Source organism: Chlorocebus sabaeus, chromosome 11 (assembly GCF_047675955.1).
Source record: "Chlorocebus sabaeus isolate Y175 chromosome 11, mChlSab1.0.hap1, whole genome shotgun sequence".
In the NCBI taxonomy this organism is placed as follows: domain Eukaryota; kingdom Metazoa; phylum Chordata; class Mammalia; order Primates; family Cercopithecidae; genus Chlorocebus; species Chlorocebus sabaeus.
This window is the reverse complement of record NC_132914.1, coordinates 43,509,201-43,525,588: the sequence shown is the minus strand read 5'-3', so window position 1 is coordinate 43,525,588 and position 16,388 is coordinate 43,509,201. Positions and strand designations below refer to the sequence as shown.

Genomic DNA, 16,388 nt, shown 5'->3' with positions numbered 1-16,388 from the left:
TCACATTTCTTATAAGGTTTCTTAGACAGTATTTATTAACAAATGGACTAATTAGAAGACTAAGAGAACTTGTAAGTGTAACTTGGAATTATTGCAAAGTTTAGGGGCAGAAATGAGCCTGTCATGCAACAGAAAAGACAGCTTGTATCCTTAAATGTTGACATTTGATGACTAAGCAAGGAACCAAGAGACAAAGTCAAGGTGAAGGTAGAGTTAGTGAGGGATTGTGCAAATTGAATACATCTTTGTTTGCCCAGTTATACTGAACAGAAACCATGATATAGCCTAAGGATAATTTAAATTTCTTTTAATAAAAGAACTACTTGAGAAACTATTGTCTGTCTCTTTATCTAGGATTGATTGGTTAGATTTTAGAAGCAACTCTGCTTAGCTTAGCTTCTTTTTTTTTGTTTCTTATTTATTTACATATATTTTTTGAGATGGAGTTTTGGTCTTGTTGCCCAGGCTGGAGTGCAATGGCACGATCTTGGCTCACTGCAACCTCTGCCCCTGAGTTCAGACAATTCTTCTGTCTCAGCCTCCCAAGTAGCTTGGATTACAGGCATGCACCACCATGCCCAGCTACTTTTGTATTTTTAGTAGAGATGGGGTTTCACCATGTTGGTCAGGCTAGTCTAACTCCTGACCTCAGATGATCTGCTGGTCTCAGCCTCCAGAAGTGCTCGGATTACAGGCGTGAGCCACTGCACCTGGCCAAACTTCTTTAATTTCTTCAAGTTTTGTGAAGCAGGATGGGAATGTTCTTTAAACATAGGTGTGTGACTTTCTATCTGAAGTCATTTGTTATACAGTAATCAAACTAATGAGTAGAGCTTATGAAGTTGTGAATTCTTATATCTTGATTAGAAATTATTATAGCATATAAATATAGTATAATATTAGTTAAAACTTCAGCAGGTCTAATAGATGGTTTTACTGGAAGTCAAGCCCCTTGAGTTTTGTACAGTTTTTTACCATTAAGACACCTGTGACTTTAGTAAAATTATATAAACTGTCTAGTTTTCTCATATAATGAAGATGATGTTGCCACATTAGAGGTATTGCGAAAGGTTAGACAGCAAACCTATTAGCAAATTTGTTGAGGAAATATCACTTTCTTCTGTCATACTAGGTAACTGAATTATACCTTTTTGTTTTTAATCTCCTTTATATTCACTTTGTTTCTTGGAATGAACATTAATCTTTGGTTTGGGATAGTAGTTTATAATTGATATAGTTTACAGAAAGGATCTCCCTTTCAGGCATTTCTTAATGTAGTACTTCTTTAAGTACATACTAGATCCATCTAAGTATGTCTTTATTAAACTTCGGAATCAATTAATCAAACTTTAATTGGATGCCTGCCAAGTACTGGGTTCTAAGCTCTGAGCCTTTATTATACTTGTTTGTATCGTACAAAAGGATGTTTTAATGAAACATCCTTTGGGATTAGTGTTTCATGAAACATATTTGGGGATACGCTGAATTAAAATAAATGAAACAAACTTCTAGTTAAGCATAGCAGATTGAGTACTTGTTTAATGCTCTGATCCCTGTCATCCCAAATCTCTACTAAAATGACAATAAAGGAATGAAAGAAAAGTGTGGGTTTTTTTTTTTTTATTTTTTTTTTGAGATGGGGTCTCACTCTTGTCACCCAGGCTGGAGTGCAGTGGTGCCATATTGACTCACTGCAACCTCTGCCTCCCGGGTTCAAGCGATTCTCCTGCCTCAGCCTCCTGAGTAGCTGGGATTACAGGTGCCTGCCACCATGCCTGGCTAATTTTGGTATTTTTAGTAGAGCAGGGTTTCACCATGTTGGCCAGGCTGGTCTCGAACTCCTGACCTCACATGATCCACCAACCTCGGCCTCCCAGAATGCCGGGATTACAGGCGTGAGCCGCCATGCCTGGCTGGAAAGAAAAGTTTTAAGCCACAAAGTTTAAGCCACAAAGACAAGAAAGCTGGAGAGGAGAGGATAGCACATAAGTGTCCACAAAATAGTAAAATGGTATGAGGGGGATGGTAAATTGTCTTAGCAGAAAGCTGATACATAGACATTTCACAAGGAGAATGAAGTTAAGAATCTCAAGACAGTTCTTCACATACCATCGAACCTTAGAAAGTTGAGTTTGAAGGCCTCCATTATCTGTGAAGGCAGAGATATGGGGTGGTTTCAGAAAACAGAATTGATTAAAAATTTTTAGATCCTGAAGATTCCTGGCTGAACAGGGTAGAACAAGGGGACTACGCAATGAAAGACTGGAGATTTACTCTCTAAAATGAGTATTGATGGTACAGCAAACAACAGAGAGGGAAATTAAGTCAAATGATGAGGCTTCTATTCCTCTACCCAAGATCATTTTTCAAAGCACTGGCAATCTTGATTATTATTATTTTCCAAAGTAGGAGATAAGGGGCATCTTTTGGAAAACTGGCTTGCCCAAAAGAAAAGACTTAAAGATAATGTCATTTGAGAGTCTCCCAATGAAATAACCAGATGTCTGCTTGATCACCCTACAGTGAAACAGCTGAAAGGCTCTGACCACCCATCTACATCATTTTCAATCAATATTTTAGTGCCCCACAAACAATCAAGGATCTCCAGATATTTGAGGGAAATCAATATAATAAAGATGAAAACAGATACAAAAGGAACCTGATGGGACAGACCCATTGCTGGAAAATAGGGAATAACTTTAAAAAATTCAATATCTTCAAAGCCTGAAAGAAGGGATGTTTTATCAATGATTTAAGAAAAATAATATTTAAGAAAAAGCTTTTAGAAGTTAAAAATATTACAGCAAAAATACGAAAATTCAACAGGAGTAGAAGATAAGCTCATAAGTCTCAGAAAGTAGTACTTAAAGTCAAAGAGATGATAGGATATTCATTTAAGAGATTCAATATCAAATAATAAAATTTCAGAAAGGAAAAATGCAAAAATTTATTTTTTAAAAAGTAATACAAAGGGAATTTTTCTGTAATAGTAGAGCACAGGTGTCCAGATATGAAGAAATAATATAATACCTAGTAAATGAAAAAATAATTCTACCAGGTACTTCATAAAGTTCTAGAAGTCTGAGGATGACGAGAGAGAGAGTAAAAACAGACCACATAGAGGACTGGGGTTACAGAGTGTCATCAACAATAGTTGGAGTAGTGAAGCAATGCCTTGAAAACTCTAGGGAAAATGATTACTAACCTAGAAAATTCTGTAACCTATCAAACTATCCATCATGTATTAACTCAGAATTCCCACCCTTTTCCACTTCTGCTGGAGGATGTATATACTTCACTAAATGAGATAGTAAATGGAAGAACAATGCGAGATTCAGAAAATGAGTTCCAACTCAGGAAAAGATAAAGAGGACAAAGAGGATTATTAGGATGATGACAAAGGACAATCCCAGAATGACTATTGAACAGCAGTTTTGAGAGTTACCAGTTCATATTGGACCAGGACAAAGAAAGAGTTTTGCAAGGAGAGTGGGGAACAGACTTCATGGATGAGTTGTTGTATCTGAGTGTATTAAACTCAGATTTATACTTTTGTTGTAGTTAACTAAATTAATGGTGGATAATAAGGAAGAAAAGGAAAAGAAAAAACAAAGCCATTATTAACCCTAGGAAAATATCTGAAGCCAGCTAGGCGCAGTGGCTCACGCCTGTGATCCCAGCACTTTGGGAGGCGGAGGTGGGTGGATCACCTGAGGTCAGGAGTTCAAGACCAGCCTGACCAATATGGTGAAACCCCATCTCTACTAAAAATACCAAAATTAGCTAGGCGTGGTGGTGTGCGCCTGTAGTCCCAGCTACTCAGGAGGCCGAGACAGGAGAATTGCTTGAACCCGGGAGGTAGAGGTTGCAGTGAGCTGAGATTGTGCCACTGCACTCCAGCCTGGCCGACAAAGCGAGACTCTGTCTCAAAAAAAAAAAAAAAAAAAAAGGTAGAGTAGTATAAGGATGTTATTTAGAAATAAAGAAGTAAATGTTAGAAGAAACAGCCAAAAGATTTGATGAGTGCTTTGGGGAAGTGGAAATCAAGATCGGGTATTTCCATAATTTTTCTTTATAAATTTGGAAGTACTGTTTGACACCTTAAAGTATGTACATGCATTACTCTGATAAAAACTAAATGAAAAGGTGTATCACTGACCTCCAAAAACAGACAAGTAGGGTGGATTTGTGAAATGATCTTCAGGAAACCACAATTTAGACAAATTCACCAGTATTGAATACTTTGAGGGATTGTCATTGAAGCTGCTCAGTAATTATCTGAGAATTACCCAGAAATACGTGAAATAGCTTTTGGACTGGATTTTCACATGTAGCATTGCCGAGAGAAAACTAACAGTTCTTTCAGTAGAGAGCGTTTTATCTAATGAAGGCTTTCTGAGATAGGTTTCCAAGTGAAAGAATGCTGTGTAAACACTACATACTCATTAAGTGTTGAGTGAATGCAACCTGAAACAAAACAACTCAGCATCCTTAGGGCATAAAAGACACTATGTAGGTATAGCACAGCAATTCTATGTCTAGCTGAAGGAACATGGTTATTTCTAAGAGTGTATCTGTGTACCTACCACACGTTTTTACTTCTTGTCTCATAAGCAATTTTAAAAATCAGCGTATCATCTTTTAGATACAGATTTTTAGATACAGATTTTCAAAGGGGTAAGGCTGTAAGTTCCAGAACTCAGCCTGTTGGCCTGCCACTAACATTGAAATTACATTTGTTACAATAGTTCTGAGAGGGACTTGTGCAAAACCAAACAGCTGTTATATAATAACTAAAAAGGAAATTAGTATGCTATTAAGTAGAAAGTAGGCTATTACCAACTGGACTAACAGAAGTAAAACAAAATATATATGATCTTGCAGTGCAGGAAACAAGCCTCCTAGTTAGTGTGATTTATTTTGAACTATGTCAGTAGGCCCTTTGTGAGGCAAGCAAGGGGGAAAATTAAAAGGCAGTTGTCATATGCACTGTAGACAGGTCGTAAGCAGTAAAGCCACCAACATTGTTGTAACAAAAAGCTGTTTCAGACAGCACGTCTGCTTTTCCCTCTTAGTATAAAATTTGAAGGAAAGAACACACCTGAAGTGGGTGCCAGTGGCTAAATGGTAATTTATGGTTAACAAGAGTTGATGGCCCCAGGCCCCCTAGTCAGCCTGTACTTGAGATAGCTACCTGTTTTCTAGATGCTAGCTGGAAAAGAAATGTTAAGTGCATTATTGATATTAAATAGCTTGACTTCTTGTGTATACCTTTTGTTACAAGATAGTTTAAGTTTGCATAAGGTGGCAGAAAATGATTAGAATTTTAACTCACATGTTGTAAACATAGCAGGTTTTACATACTTCACCCAGTTTTCTCTATTGTGGCCTTTTATATTTTACTTGTATTTGTAGCTTAACAAGATAAGATGAAATCGGCATTTGGGAAAATTGTGTAAAAAATGTGTATTATTTGAAATGCAGCTTTTCTACATATTTCAACCCTTGGCAGTATACTGGTATCAGTGCTGGTTTATAGCCTTTTTAATAAAAATTAATACAAGGTAACCAAGTCCTTTTATGTCTTTGTACAGGAAACTCTTTATACAGTGAAACAGGAGGAGAGAAAAATGCAGCAATAAAGATAAATAAGGTTGGTTGAAACCAAGAAAAATCTTTTTCTTAAATAATAATACTTTAGGGTTATTTAGTCCATAAATAACCAGTGCTTCAGGTGTATCAAAATATTTAAGTATAACTATTATTTACCTATTAGAGATATTTTTATTTGCGGTTTCACTAACTACTTTTTACTTTTCTAGCCACAGAGATCAAATTGGAGTACAAATCAGTGCTTCAGAAATTTTTTCTGCAATATCTTTTCTTCTGTTAGTCACCCTGGAGAATCTTCCTTTACCTCCTATAGAGCTTATTGGTTAGTATTTTCTACTTTTAATTTATGCTGTTTATACTTGATGTTTAATTATTAACTTTGCTAGAAATTTAAACTCTAGGCCCAATAAAATCTGAAAGGCCCACCTTGGTTTTTTTGCTAGTTTTTTTCTTTTCTTTGTTTTTTAATTTTTAAATGTAAAGTAGCTCTAGCCAAGAGAAAACCTGTTAATTTGGGGAGCTTCTCTATTGTGCAATGATTGCCTATGCCAGTGCGCTTTGTTTTCATTAATAAGTTGTTCTATATAAGCTCTTTATATTATAGAGAAGTAGGTTATTTATTAGATTGTGGGGATGTTACCTAAAGAAGAACCCTTTTAGAGCTGATCCATTCATCTTTGAATCCTAGTGACTGGCAAGTAGATACAAAGTTGATACTTATGGAATTTGCAGATTAAATTGAGGCTTTAAAATCACATATAGTTAGTTGAGCCAGCAGCACAGAATAAGATTGTGTGATTTAATTTTAGAGCTTGGCAAGGTACCAAAAAAAATTATATCTAAGTAGGCTTTTGAAAAGCTGAACTATGCCCATTTTTGGTTGCAGTCATCTTACCCTCCTTTATTTTCTTCTTTTGTCTTAGGCTTAGTTTCAAGTAGGAAACCATTGCACCTAGAATTTCTTTCTTTCAATAATGAGGATATTACTCTGACTTGACTTTATTTAAAAAATTCTGTGACTTAAGATAGAAATTCAAGGGTTATTTTTAACAAATAAATACAATTCTAATTTGCGATATAAAAATTGTACTTATTTTGGGAATGAGTTTATTTTGAAAGTGTTTAAATAGAAAAAAGCTCACATTCTGATAAGTGTGATTCATAATGCTAGGTACAAAAACACCTGCTATTCTTTGTACGACCTAATTGTTTTTTTGAACCTAAAATTGTGAGATTCTGATGAAGGTCTAAAATTTATCTTTTAGTACAGAATTTATAGAAGCCAGTGAAATCAGTACATTGATTAGGCAGAAGAGACATGAACTGGAATTGTCATGGTTTCCTGATACATTACCTGGAATTGGAAGGTAAAAATAAAAAATTATTTACTCAGGTGTTTACATGCTAACGTGAACAAGATAGCATTAGTACTTAAATACAGGGGTACCTTATTTAGTTGTTATTTTCCTAAGGAAGTTTTGTGCAAATTAAACTTCGGTGTTTCAAATGCCCAACAAAGATTGTTACATAAAGGACCCCTTAGAAAGTAAAGAATCCTTATCTGTTTAACAAGTATAGCTGTGTATATGCTAGATTTATTTAAAAGGGAGAGAACCTGAATATTAAGATTTATTATTAGTAATACATCTGTCACCATACCTGTACTGTTCTCCTGTTCCAGTCTTACCTGTATGCTGTCATCTGAATCACACTTTTACCATATTCCTCTCCTCAAAAATGTTCTTCTAAATAACTATTTGATCAAGTGCCTACTCTACCCCAACACTCATGACTTTCTGTAATCTCGTTTTTCATTTCTTAGTTTAGTCCTGAAGCTACTAAGATGGTGCTAGATATGTAATATATACTTTTTAAAAAAATTTTTTTATTATTATTATACTTTAAGTTCTAGGGTACATGTGCATAACGTGCAGGTTTGTTACATATGTATACTTGTGCCATGTTGGTGTGCTGCACCAATCAACTCGTCAGCACCCATCAACTCGTCATTTACATCAGGTATAACTCCCAATGCAATCCCTCCCCCTCCCCCCTCCCCGTGATAGGCCCCTGTGTGTGATGTTCCCCTTCCCGAGTCCAAGTGATCTCATTGTTCAGTTCCCACCTATGAGTGAGAACATGCGGTGTTTGGTTTTCTGTTCTTGTGATAGTTTGCTAAGAATGGTGGTTTCCAGCTGCATCCATGTCCCTACAAAGGACACGAACTCATCCTTTTTTATGGCTGCATAGTATTCCATGGTGTATATGTGCCACATTTTCTTAATCCAGTCTGTCACTGATGGACATTTGGGTTGATTCCTAGACTTTGTTATTGGGAATAGTGCCGCAATAAACATACGTGTGCATGTGTCTTTATAGCAGCATGATTTATAATCCTTTGGGTATATACCCAGTAATGGGATGGCTGGGTCATATGGTACTTCTAGTTCTAGATCCTTGAGGAATCGCGATACTGTTTTCCATAATGGTTGAACTAGTTTACAGTCCCACCAACAGTGTAAAAGTGTTCCTATTTCTCCACATCCTCTCCAGCACCTGTTGTTTCCTGACATTTTAATGATCACCATTCTAACTGGTGTGAGATGGTATCTCATTGTGGTTTTGATTTGCATTTATCTGATGGCCAGTGATGATGAGTGTTTTTTCATGTGTCTGTTGGCTGTATGAATGTCTTCTTTTGAAAAATGTCTGTTCATATCCTTTGCCCACTTTTTGATAGGGTTGTTTGTTTTTTTCTTGTAAATTTGTTTGAGTTGTTTGTAGGTTCTGGATATTAGCCCTTTGTCAGATGAGTAGATTACACAAATTTTCTCCCATTCTGTAGGTTGCCTGTTCACTCTGATGGTAGTTTCTTTTGCTGTGCGGAAGCTCTTTAGTTTAATTAGATCCCATTTGTCAATTTTGCCTTTTGCTGCCGTTGCTTTTGGTGTTTTAGACGTGAAGTCCTTGCCCATGCCTATGTCCTGAATGGTACTACCTAGGTTTTCTTCTAGGGTTTTTATGGTATTAGCTCTAACATTTAAGTCTCTAATCCATCTTGAATTAATTTTCGTATAAGGAGTAAGGAAAGGCTCCAGTTTCAGCTTTCTACTTATGGCTAGCCAATTTTCCCAGCACCATTTATTAAATAGGGAATCCTTTCCCCATTTCTTGTTTCTCTCAGGTTTGTCAAAGATCAGATGGCTGTAGATGTGTAGTATTATTTCTGAGGACTCTGTTCTGTTCCATTGGTCTATATCTCTGTTTTGGTACCAGTACCATGCTGTTTTGGTTACTGTAGCCTTGTAGTATAGTTTGAAGTCAGGTAGCGTGATGCCTCCAGCTTTGTTCTTTTGACTTAGGATTGTCTTGGCAATGCAGGCTCTTTTTTGGTTCCATATGAACTTTAAAGCAATTTTTTCCAATTCTGTGAAGAAACTCATTGGTAGCTTGATGGGGATGGCATTGAATCTATAAATAACCTTGGGCAGTATGGCCATTTTCACAATATTGATTCTTCCCATCCATGAGCATGGGATGTTCTTCCATTTGTTTGTGTCCTCTTTTATTTCACTGAGCAGTGGTTTGTAGCTCTCCTTGAAGAGGTCCTTCACATCCCTTGTAAGTTGGATTCCTAGGTATTTTATTCTCTTTGAAGCAATTGTGAATGGAAGTTCATTCATGATTTGGTTCTCTGTTTGTCTATTACTGGTGTATAAGAATGCTTGTGATTTTTGCACATTGATTTTGTATCCTGAGACTTTGCTGAAGTTGCTTATCAGCTTAAGGAGATTTTGGGCTGAGACAATGGGGTTTTCTAAATATACAATCATGTCATCTGCAAACAGGGACAATTTGACTTCTTTTCCTAACTGAATACCCTTGATTTCTTTCTCTTGCCTGATTGCCCTAGCCAGAACTTCCAACACTATGTTGAATAGGAGTGGTGAGAGAGGGCATCCCTGTCTTGTGCCAGTTTTCAAAGGGAATTTTTCCAGTTTTTGCCCATTCAGGATGATATTAGCTGTGGGTTTGTCATAAATAGCTCTTATTATTTTGAGATACGTTCTATCAATACCGAATTTATTGAGTGTTTTTAGCATGAAGGGCTTTTGAATTTTGTCAAAAGCCTTTTCTGCATCTATTGAGATAATCACGTGATTCTTGTCTTTGTTTCTGTTTATATGCTGAATTACATTTATTGATTTGCGAATGTTGAACCAGCCTTGCATCCCAGGGATGAAGCCCACTTGATCATGGTGGATAAGCTTTTTGATGTGCTGCTGAATCCGGTTTGCTAGTATTTTATTAAGGATTTTTGCATCAATGTTCATCAGGGATATTGGTCTAAAATTCTCTTTTTTTGTTGTGTCTCTGCCAGGCTTTGGTATCAGGATGATGTTGGCCTCATAAAATGAGTTAGGGAGGATTCCCTCTTTTTCTGTTGATTGGAATAGTTTCAGAAGGAATGGTACCAGCTCCTCCTTGTACCTCTGGTAGAATTCAGCTGTGAATCCATCTGGTCCTGGAGTTTTTTTGGTTGGTAGGCTATTAATTATTGCCTCAATTTCAGAGCCTGCTATTGGTCTGTTCAGGGATTCAACTTCTTCCTGTTTTAGTCTTGGAAGAGTGTATGTGTCCAGGAAATTATCCATTTCTTCTAGATTTTTAGTTTATTTGCGTAGAGGTGTTTATAGTATTCTCTGATGGTAGTTTGTATTTCTGTGGGGTCGGTGGTGATATCCCCTTTATCACTTTTTATTGCATCTATTCGATTCTTCTCTCTTTTCTTCTTTATTAATCTTGCTAGTGGTCTGTCAATTTTGTTGATCTTTTCAAAAAACCAACTCCTGGATTCATTGATTTTTTGGAGAGTTTTTTGTGTCTCTATCTCCTTCAGTTCTGCTCTGATCTTAGTTATTTCTTGCCTTCTGCTAGCTTTTGAATGTGATTGCTCTTGCTTCTCTAGTTCTTTTAATTGTAATATTAGAGTGTCAATTTTAGATCTTTCCAGCTTTCTCTTGTGGGCATTTAGTGCTATAAATTTCCCTCTACACACTGCTTTAAATGTGTCCCAGAGATTCTGGTATGTTGTATCTTTGTTCTCATTGGTTTCAAAGAACATCTTTATTTCTGCCTTCATTTCGTATGTACCCATTCATTCAGGAGTCATTCAGGAGCAGGTTGTTCAGTTTCCATGTAGTTGAGCGGTTTTGATTGAGTTTCTTAGTCCTGAGTTCTAGTTTGATTGCACTGTGGTCTGAGAGACAGTTTGTTATAATTTCTGTTCTTGTACATTTGCTGAGGAGTGCTTTACTTCCAGTTATGTGGTCAATTTTGGAATAAGTGTGATGTGGTGCTGAGAAGAATGTGTATTCTGTTGATTTGGGGTGGAGAGTTCTGTAGATGTCTATTAGGTCCACTTGGTGCAGAGTTGAGTTCAATTCCTGGATATCCTTGTTAACTTTCTGTCTCGTTGATCTGTCTAATGTTGACAGTGGAGTGTTGAAGTCTCCCATTATTATTGTATGGGAGTCTAAGTCTCTTTGTAAGTCTCTAAGGACTTGCTTTATGAATCTGGGTGCTCCTGTATTGGGTGCATATATATTTAGGATAGTTAGCTCTTCCTGTTGAATTGATCCCTTTACCATTATGTAATGGCCTTCTTTGTCTCTTTTGATCCTTGATGGTTTAAAGTCTGTTTTATCAGAGACTAGGATTGCAACTCCTGCTTTTTTTTGTTCTCCATTTGCTTGGTAGATCTTCCTCCATCCCTTTATTTTGAGCCTATGTACGTCTCTGCATGTGAGATGGGTCTCCTGAATACAGCAAACTGATGGGTCTTGACTCTTTATCCAGTTTGCCAGTCTGTGTCTTTTAATTGGAGCATTTAGTCCATTTACATTTAAGGTTAATATTGTTATGTGTGAACTTGATCCTGCCATTATATTATTAACTGGTTATTTTGCTGGTTAGTTGATGCAGTTTCTTCCTAGCCTCGATGGTCTTTACATTTTGGCATGTTTTTGCAATGGCTGGTACCGGTTGTTCCTTTCCATGTTTAGTGCTTCCTTCAAGGTCTCTTGTAAGGCAGGCCTGGTGGTGACAAAATCTCTAAGCATTTGCTTATCTGTAAAGAATTTTATTTCTCCTTCACTTATGAAAGTTAGTTTGGCTGGATATGAAATTCTGGGTTGAAAATTCTTTTCTTTAAGAATGTTGAATATTGGTACCCACTCTCTTCTGGCTTGTAGAGTTTCTGCCGAGAGATCTGCTGTTAGTCTGATGGGCTTCCCTTTGTGGGTAACCCGACCTTTCTCTCTGGCTGCCCTTAAGATTTTTTCCTTCATTTCAACTTTGGTGAATCTGGCAATTATGTGTCTTGGAGTTGCTCTTCTAGAGGAGTATCTTTGTGGCGTTCTCTGTATTTCCTGGATTTGAATGTTGGCCTGCCCTACTAGGTTGGGGAAGTTCTCCTGGATGATATCCTGAAGAGTGTTTTACAACTTGGTTCCATTTTCTCCCTCACTTTCAGACACCCCAATCAGACGTAGATTTGGTCTTTTTACATAATTCCATACTTCTTGCTGGCTTTGTTCATTTCTTTTTCTTCTTTTTTCTTTTGGTTTCTCTTCTCGCTTCATTTCATTCATTTGATCCTCAATCGCTGATACTCTTTCTTCCAGTTGATCGAGTCGGTTACTGAAGCTTGTGCATTTGTCACTTATTTCTCGTGTCATGGTTTTCATCTCTGTCATTTCTTTTATGACCTTCTCTGCATTAATTACTCTAGCTATCAATTCTTCCACTCTTTTTTCAAGATTTTTAGTTTCTTTGCGCTGGGTACGTAATTCCTCCTTTAGCTCTGAGAAGTTTGATGGACTGAAGCCTTCTTCTCTCATCTCGTCAAAGTCATTCTCTGTCAAGCTTTGATCCGTTGCTGGCGATGAGCTGCGCTCCTTTGCAGGGGGAGATGCGCTCTTATTTTTTGAATTTCCAACTTTTCTGCCCTGCTTTTTCCCCAGCTTTGTGGTTTTATCTGCCTCTGGTCTTTGATGATGGTGACGTACTAATGGGGTTTTGGTGTAGGTGTCCTTCCTGTTTGACATTTTTCCTTCTAACAGTCAGGACCCTGGGCTATAGGTCTGTTGGAGATTGCCTGAGGTCCACTCCAGACCCTGTTTGCCTGGGTATCAGCAGCAGAGGCTGCAGAAGATAGAATATTGCTGAACAGCGAGTGTGCCTGTCTGATTCTTACTTTGGAAGCTTCCTCTCAGGGGTGTACTCCACCCTGTGAGGTGTGGGGTGTCAGACTGCCCCTAGTGGGGGATGTCTCCCAGTTAGGCTACTCAGGGGTCAGAGACCCACTTGAGCAGGCAGTCTGTCCATTCTCAGATCTCAACCTCCGTGTTGGGAGATCCACTGCCCTCTTCAAAGCTGTCAGACAGAGTCATTTGTGTCTGCAGAGGTTTCTGCTGCTTTTTTTGTTGTTGTTGTTTATCTGTGCCCTGTCCCCAGAGGTGGAGTCTACAGAGACAGGCAGGTTTCCTTGAGCTGCTGTGACCTCCACCCAGTTGGAGCTTCCCAGGGGCTTTGTTTACCTACTTAAGCCTCAGCAATGGCGGGCGCCCCTCCCCCAGCCTTGCTGCTGCCTTGTGATTAGATCGCAGACTGCTGTGCTAGCAATGAGGGAGGCTCCGTGGGCGTGGGACCCTCCCGGCCACGTGTGTGGTATAATCTCCTGGTGTGCCTGTTTGCTTAAAGCGCAGTATTGGGGTGGGAGTTACCCAATTTTCCAGGTGTTGTGTGTCTCAGTTCCCCTGGCTAGGAAAAGGGATTCCCTTCCCCCTTGCACTTCCCAGGTGAGGCGATGCCTCGCCCTGCTTCAGCTCTCGCTGGTCGGGCTGCAGCAGCTGACCAGCACCAGTTGTCCGGCACTCCCTAGTGAGATGACCCCAGTACCTCAGTTGAAAATGCAGAAATCACCGGTCTTCTGTGTCGCTGGCGCTGGGAGTTGGAGACTGGAGCTTTTCCTATTTGGCCATCTTGCTCCGCCCCTCCAGAGGCTTCTTTCTCGTAGTATATACTTAAATCAAGCTCCTAAGTTAAGATTAGGGTCGCTGCCTGAGTGTTATGTTAATTCCTATAACATATTATGACTTTATTTTATATGTCACTATAATATAGTTCTGTATAGGGCATTCACCCTCTAGGAATGATGGCAGAACATAATAGAAGTCAAATGAAGAAGCCCAGATGTATGTACTATGAAACCCTTCCTTATAGTTACATATTTTTATACATGTAGAAGTTACATTTTTTTCCTCAATGCTTCTCTTCTCCTACTCCAGAGTCTCACCTTATACTGATTCAGATAGTCTTTTGTTAGGAGACCTAAATGAGTAAAAAAAAGAAAAAAAGCTGAGAAATGGTTTGGGTTTGAATGGAGAAAATTTGAAGGGGAGGGAGTCTTAACAGATCTCTAGGCACACTGAGAACTTTGAAGAGCCATCCCCAGGTCAAGGAGTTTTAGAATATAACATAGTGATATAAATCAGTTCCTTGGTTGCCTGGAAAGGAGGGAGATGGATTACAAAGGAGTGTGAGGATACTTTCTGCAGGGGTGGAAACGTTCTCTTTCTTGATTGGGGTGGTGCTTAACACAGACATATATATGTACACACTTTGGTCAAAAGTTACCAAATGTACTCTTAAAATCTGTGCATTTTATGTTGAATTACACCTCAAAGTTGATTTTATTTTTTTAGACTAGTGAAGAACATGATGAAAGCTGGAAAATATCTTGTCAAAATACTACATAAAGTATTTCAAAGAGAAACGTCTGTGTTAAGTTGCTTTCGTCTTTTCTTTGCCATGAATTTATCAGAAAAACATAGTTTTAAAGATTTTTTTCTGAATTGCAGCCAATTGGTAGCTGTCTTAAGGAGTAACTTTGAATTTACATTTTTAGTTATTTGGGCAAAAAACGTTTAAGCACTGTATTTTAATATTGCTAACCTGATTTAGAGAATTAATACTTTTAGATTGCTGGTTTAATTTTTTAAACCATTTAAACAAAAATATTTTTATTATGTTTTCAGAGTTGCTTTTATACCCTGGAATGTTGAAACAGAAGTCCTTCCTCTCATTTCTTCTATGTTGCCAAGAACTATTTTTCCAACAAGTACCATATCTTTAGAACATTTTGGTAAAGTTTGTGAAATCATTTTCTATTTTAAAAATTGTTGTTATTATTTTCTTCCAGTTTCATAAAAATTTGTGTTTGATGACTTAGAAAAGCTGTAAAGTAAGGCATAGTAACTTATAAATACTTCTATAAATATTTGGACAGCGACTTAACTTTAAAATTGCTTCAACTAGAGTGTGTGTGTGTATATATATCCTATATATACACACACAATGGAATATTATTCTGCTACAAAAAGAAGGAAATCTTGTCTTTTGTGCCAACATGGATGATCCTGGAGGACATTATACTAAGTGAATAAGGCAGGCACATAAAGAAATACCACATGATCCACTTACATGTGGAATCTAAAAAAGTTGATCTCATAGAACTAGACTGTAGACTAGGGGGTGGGGTAGCCTGGTGGGGTGGAGGTTGTTGGTCAATGGATAGAAAGTTTCAGCTAGATAGAGTAAGTTCTAAAGGTCTATTGTGTAACGTGATGACTATAATAATGCAGTTGACCCTTGAAAAACACAGGTTTTAACTGGGTGGCGACATTTATACATGAATTAAAAAAAATAAATATATCGGAAAATTTTTGGATATTTGCAACAATGAAAAAACTCTCAGACAAATCGCATAGTCTATAAATAATGAAAAAATTAAGGAAAAGGTATGTCATTAATGCATGAAATATATGTAGGTACTAGTCTATTTCATCATTTACTACCATAAAATATATACAAATCTATGATAAAAAAGTTAAAATTTATCAAAACATATACACACCCAAACTACATGGTTCCACCATTTGCAGTCATGAGAAATGTAAACAGCTGTAAAGATACAGTATTAACTCATAACTGTGTAAAATTAAATATAGTACATATTTACCAGTGTAACAATTTTTGTGGCTGCCACCTGTTGCTATTTTGGTGAGCTCAAGTGTTGTGAATATCTGGGAGGCTGAGGCTACAATGCGCTTTGATTGCACCACTGCACTCCAGCCTGTGCAACAGAACAAGAGCCTGTCTCAAAAAAAAAAAAAAAAAAAAAAAAAAACAACCTGCAAAACTTGGTGTAATGTAATCATCTCCATGTGAGCATTTGTCTTTCTAATAGATTGCATATCACAGTAAAAAGTAATCTCTTGCAGTGCTTGCGTATTTTTCATAGTTAGTTTAGTGCAATACTGTAAACCTTGAGTAACACCTTTGGGACCCACATGAAGTGCCATTAGTGATGTAGGAAGTACTCCCAAGAAGCAGAGTTATGGCTTTATAAGAAGAAGTTTAATTCCTTGATAGGAACTGATCGAGATCTATAGCTACAATTGCCCACCATTTCAGACAGATGATTCATCTTGTAAACAAATGATATATTAAAAAAACCTGATATATTAAAAAAAAACTTAGGGTATCAATAAATACAGTACAGCACTGCAGTGTATCTTCTCTTATGATTTTTGTAATAACCTTTAGCTTCTTTTATTGTAAGAATACAGTATGTAACACATATAACATTAAAAATATGTTAATTCACTGTTATCGGTGAGGAGTCTGGTGAACAACAGTGAACTTTCGGG

The 16,388-nt window shown here is 37.4% G+C and overlaps 1 protein-coding gene across 3 annotated transcripts in view; it reads left to right on the top strand.

Moving 5' to 3' along the window:
- The window catches only part of SCAF11 (SR-related CTD associated factor 11), an 83,505-nt gene that overhangs the window by 55,525 nt on the left and 11,592 nt on the right, over positions 1 to 16,388 (top strand). For all 3 annotated transcript variants that reach the window (XM_008002961.3, XM_008002960.3, XM_037997234.2), the window contains exons 7-10: positions 5,595 to 5,653; positions 5,823 to 5,935; positions 6,879 to 6,980; positions 14,715 to 14,821. In XM_008002961.3, the coding sequence (XP_008001152.3) occupies positions 5,595 to 5,653; positions 5,823 to 5,935; positions 6,879 to 6,980; positions 14,715 to 14,821 (381 nt within the window). The remainder of the gene's footprint in view (positions 1 to 5,594; positions 5,654 to 5,822; positions 5,936 to 6,878; positions 6,981 to 14,714; positions 14,822 to 16,388) is intronic.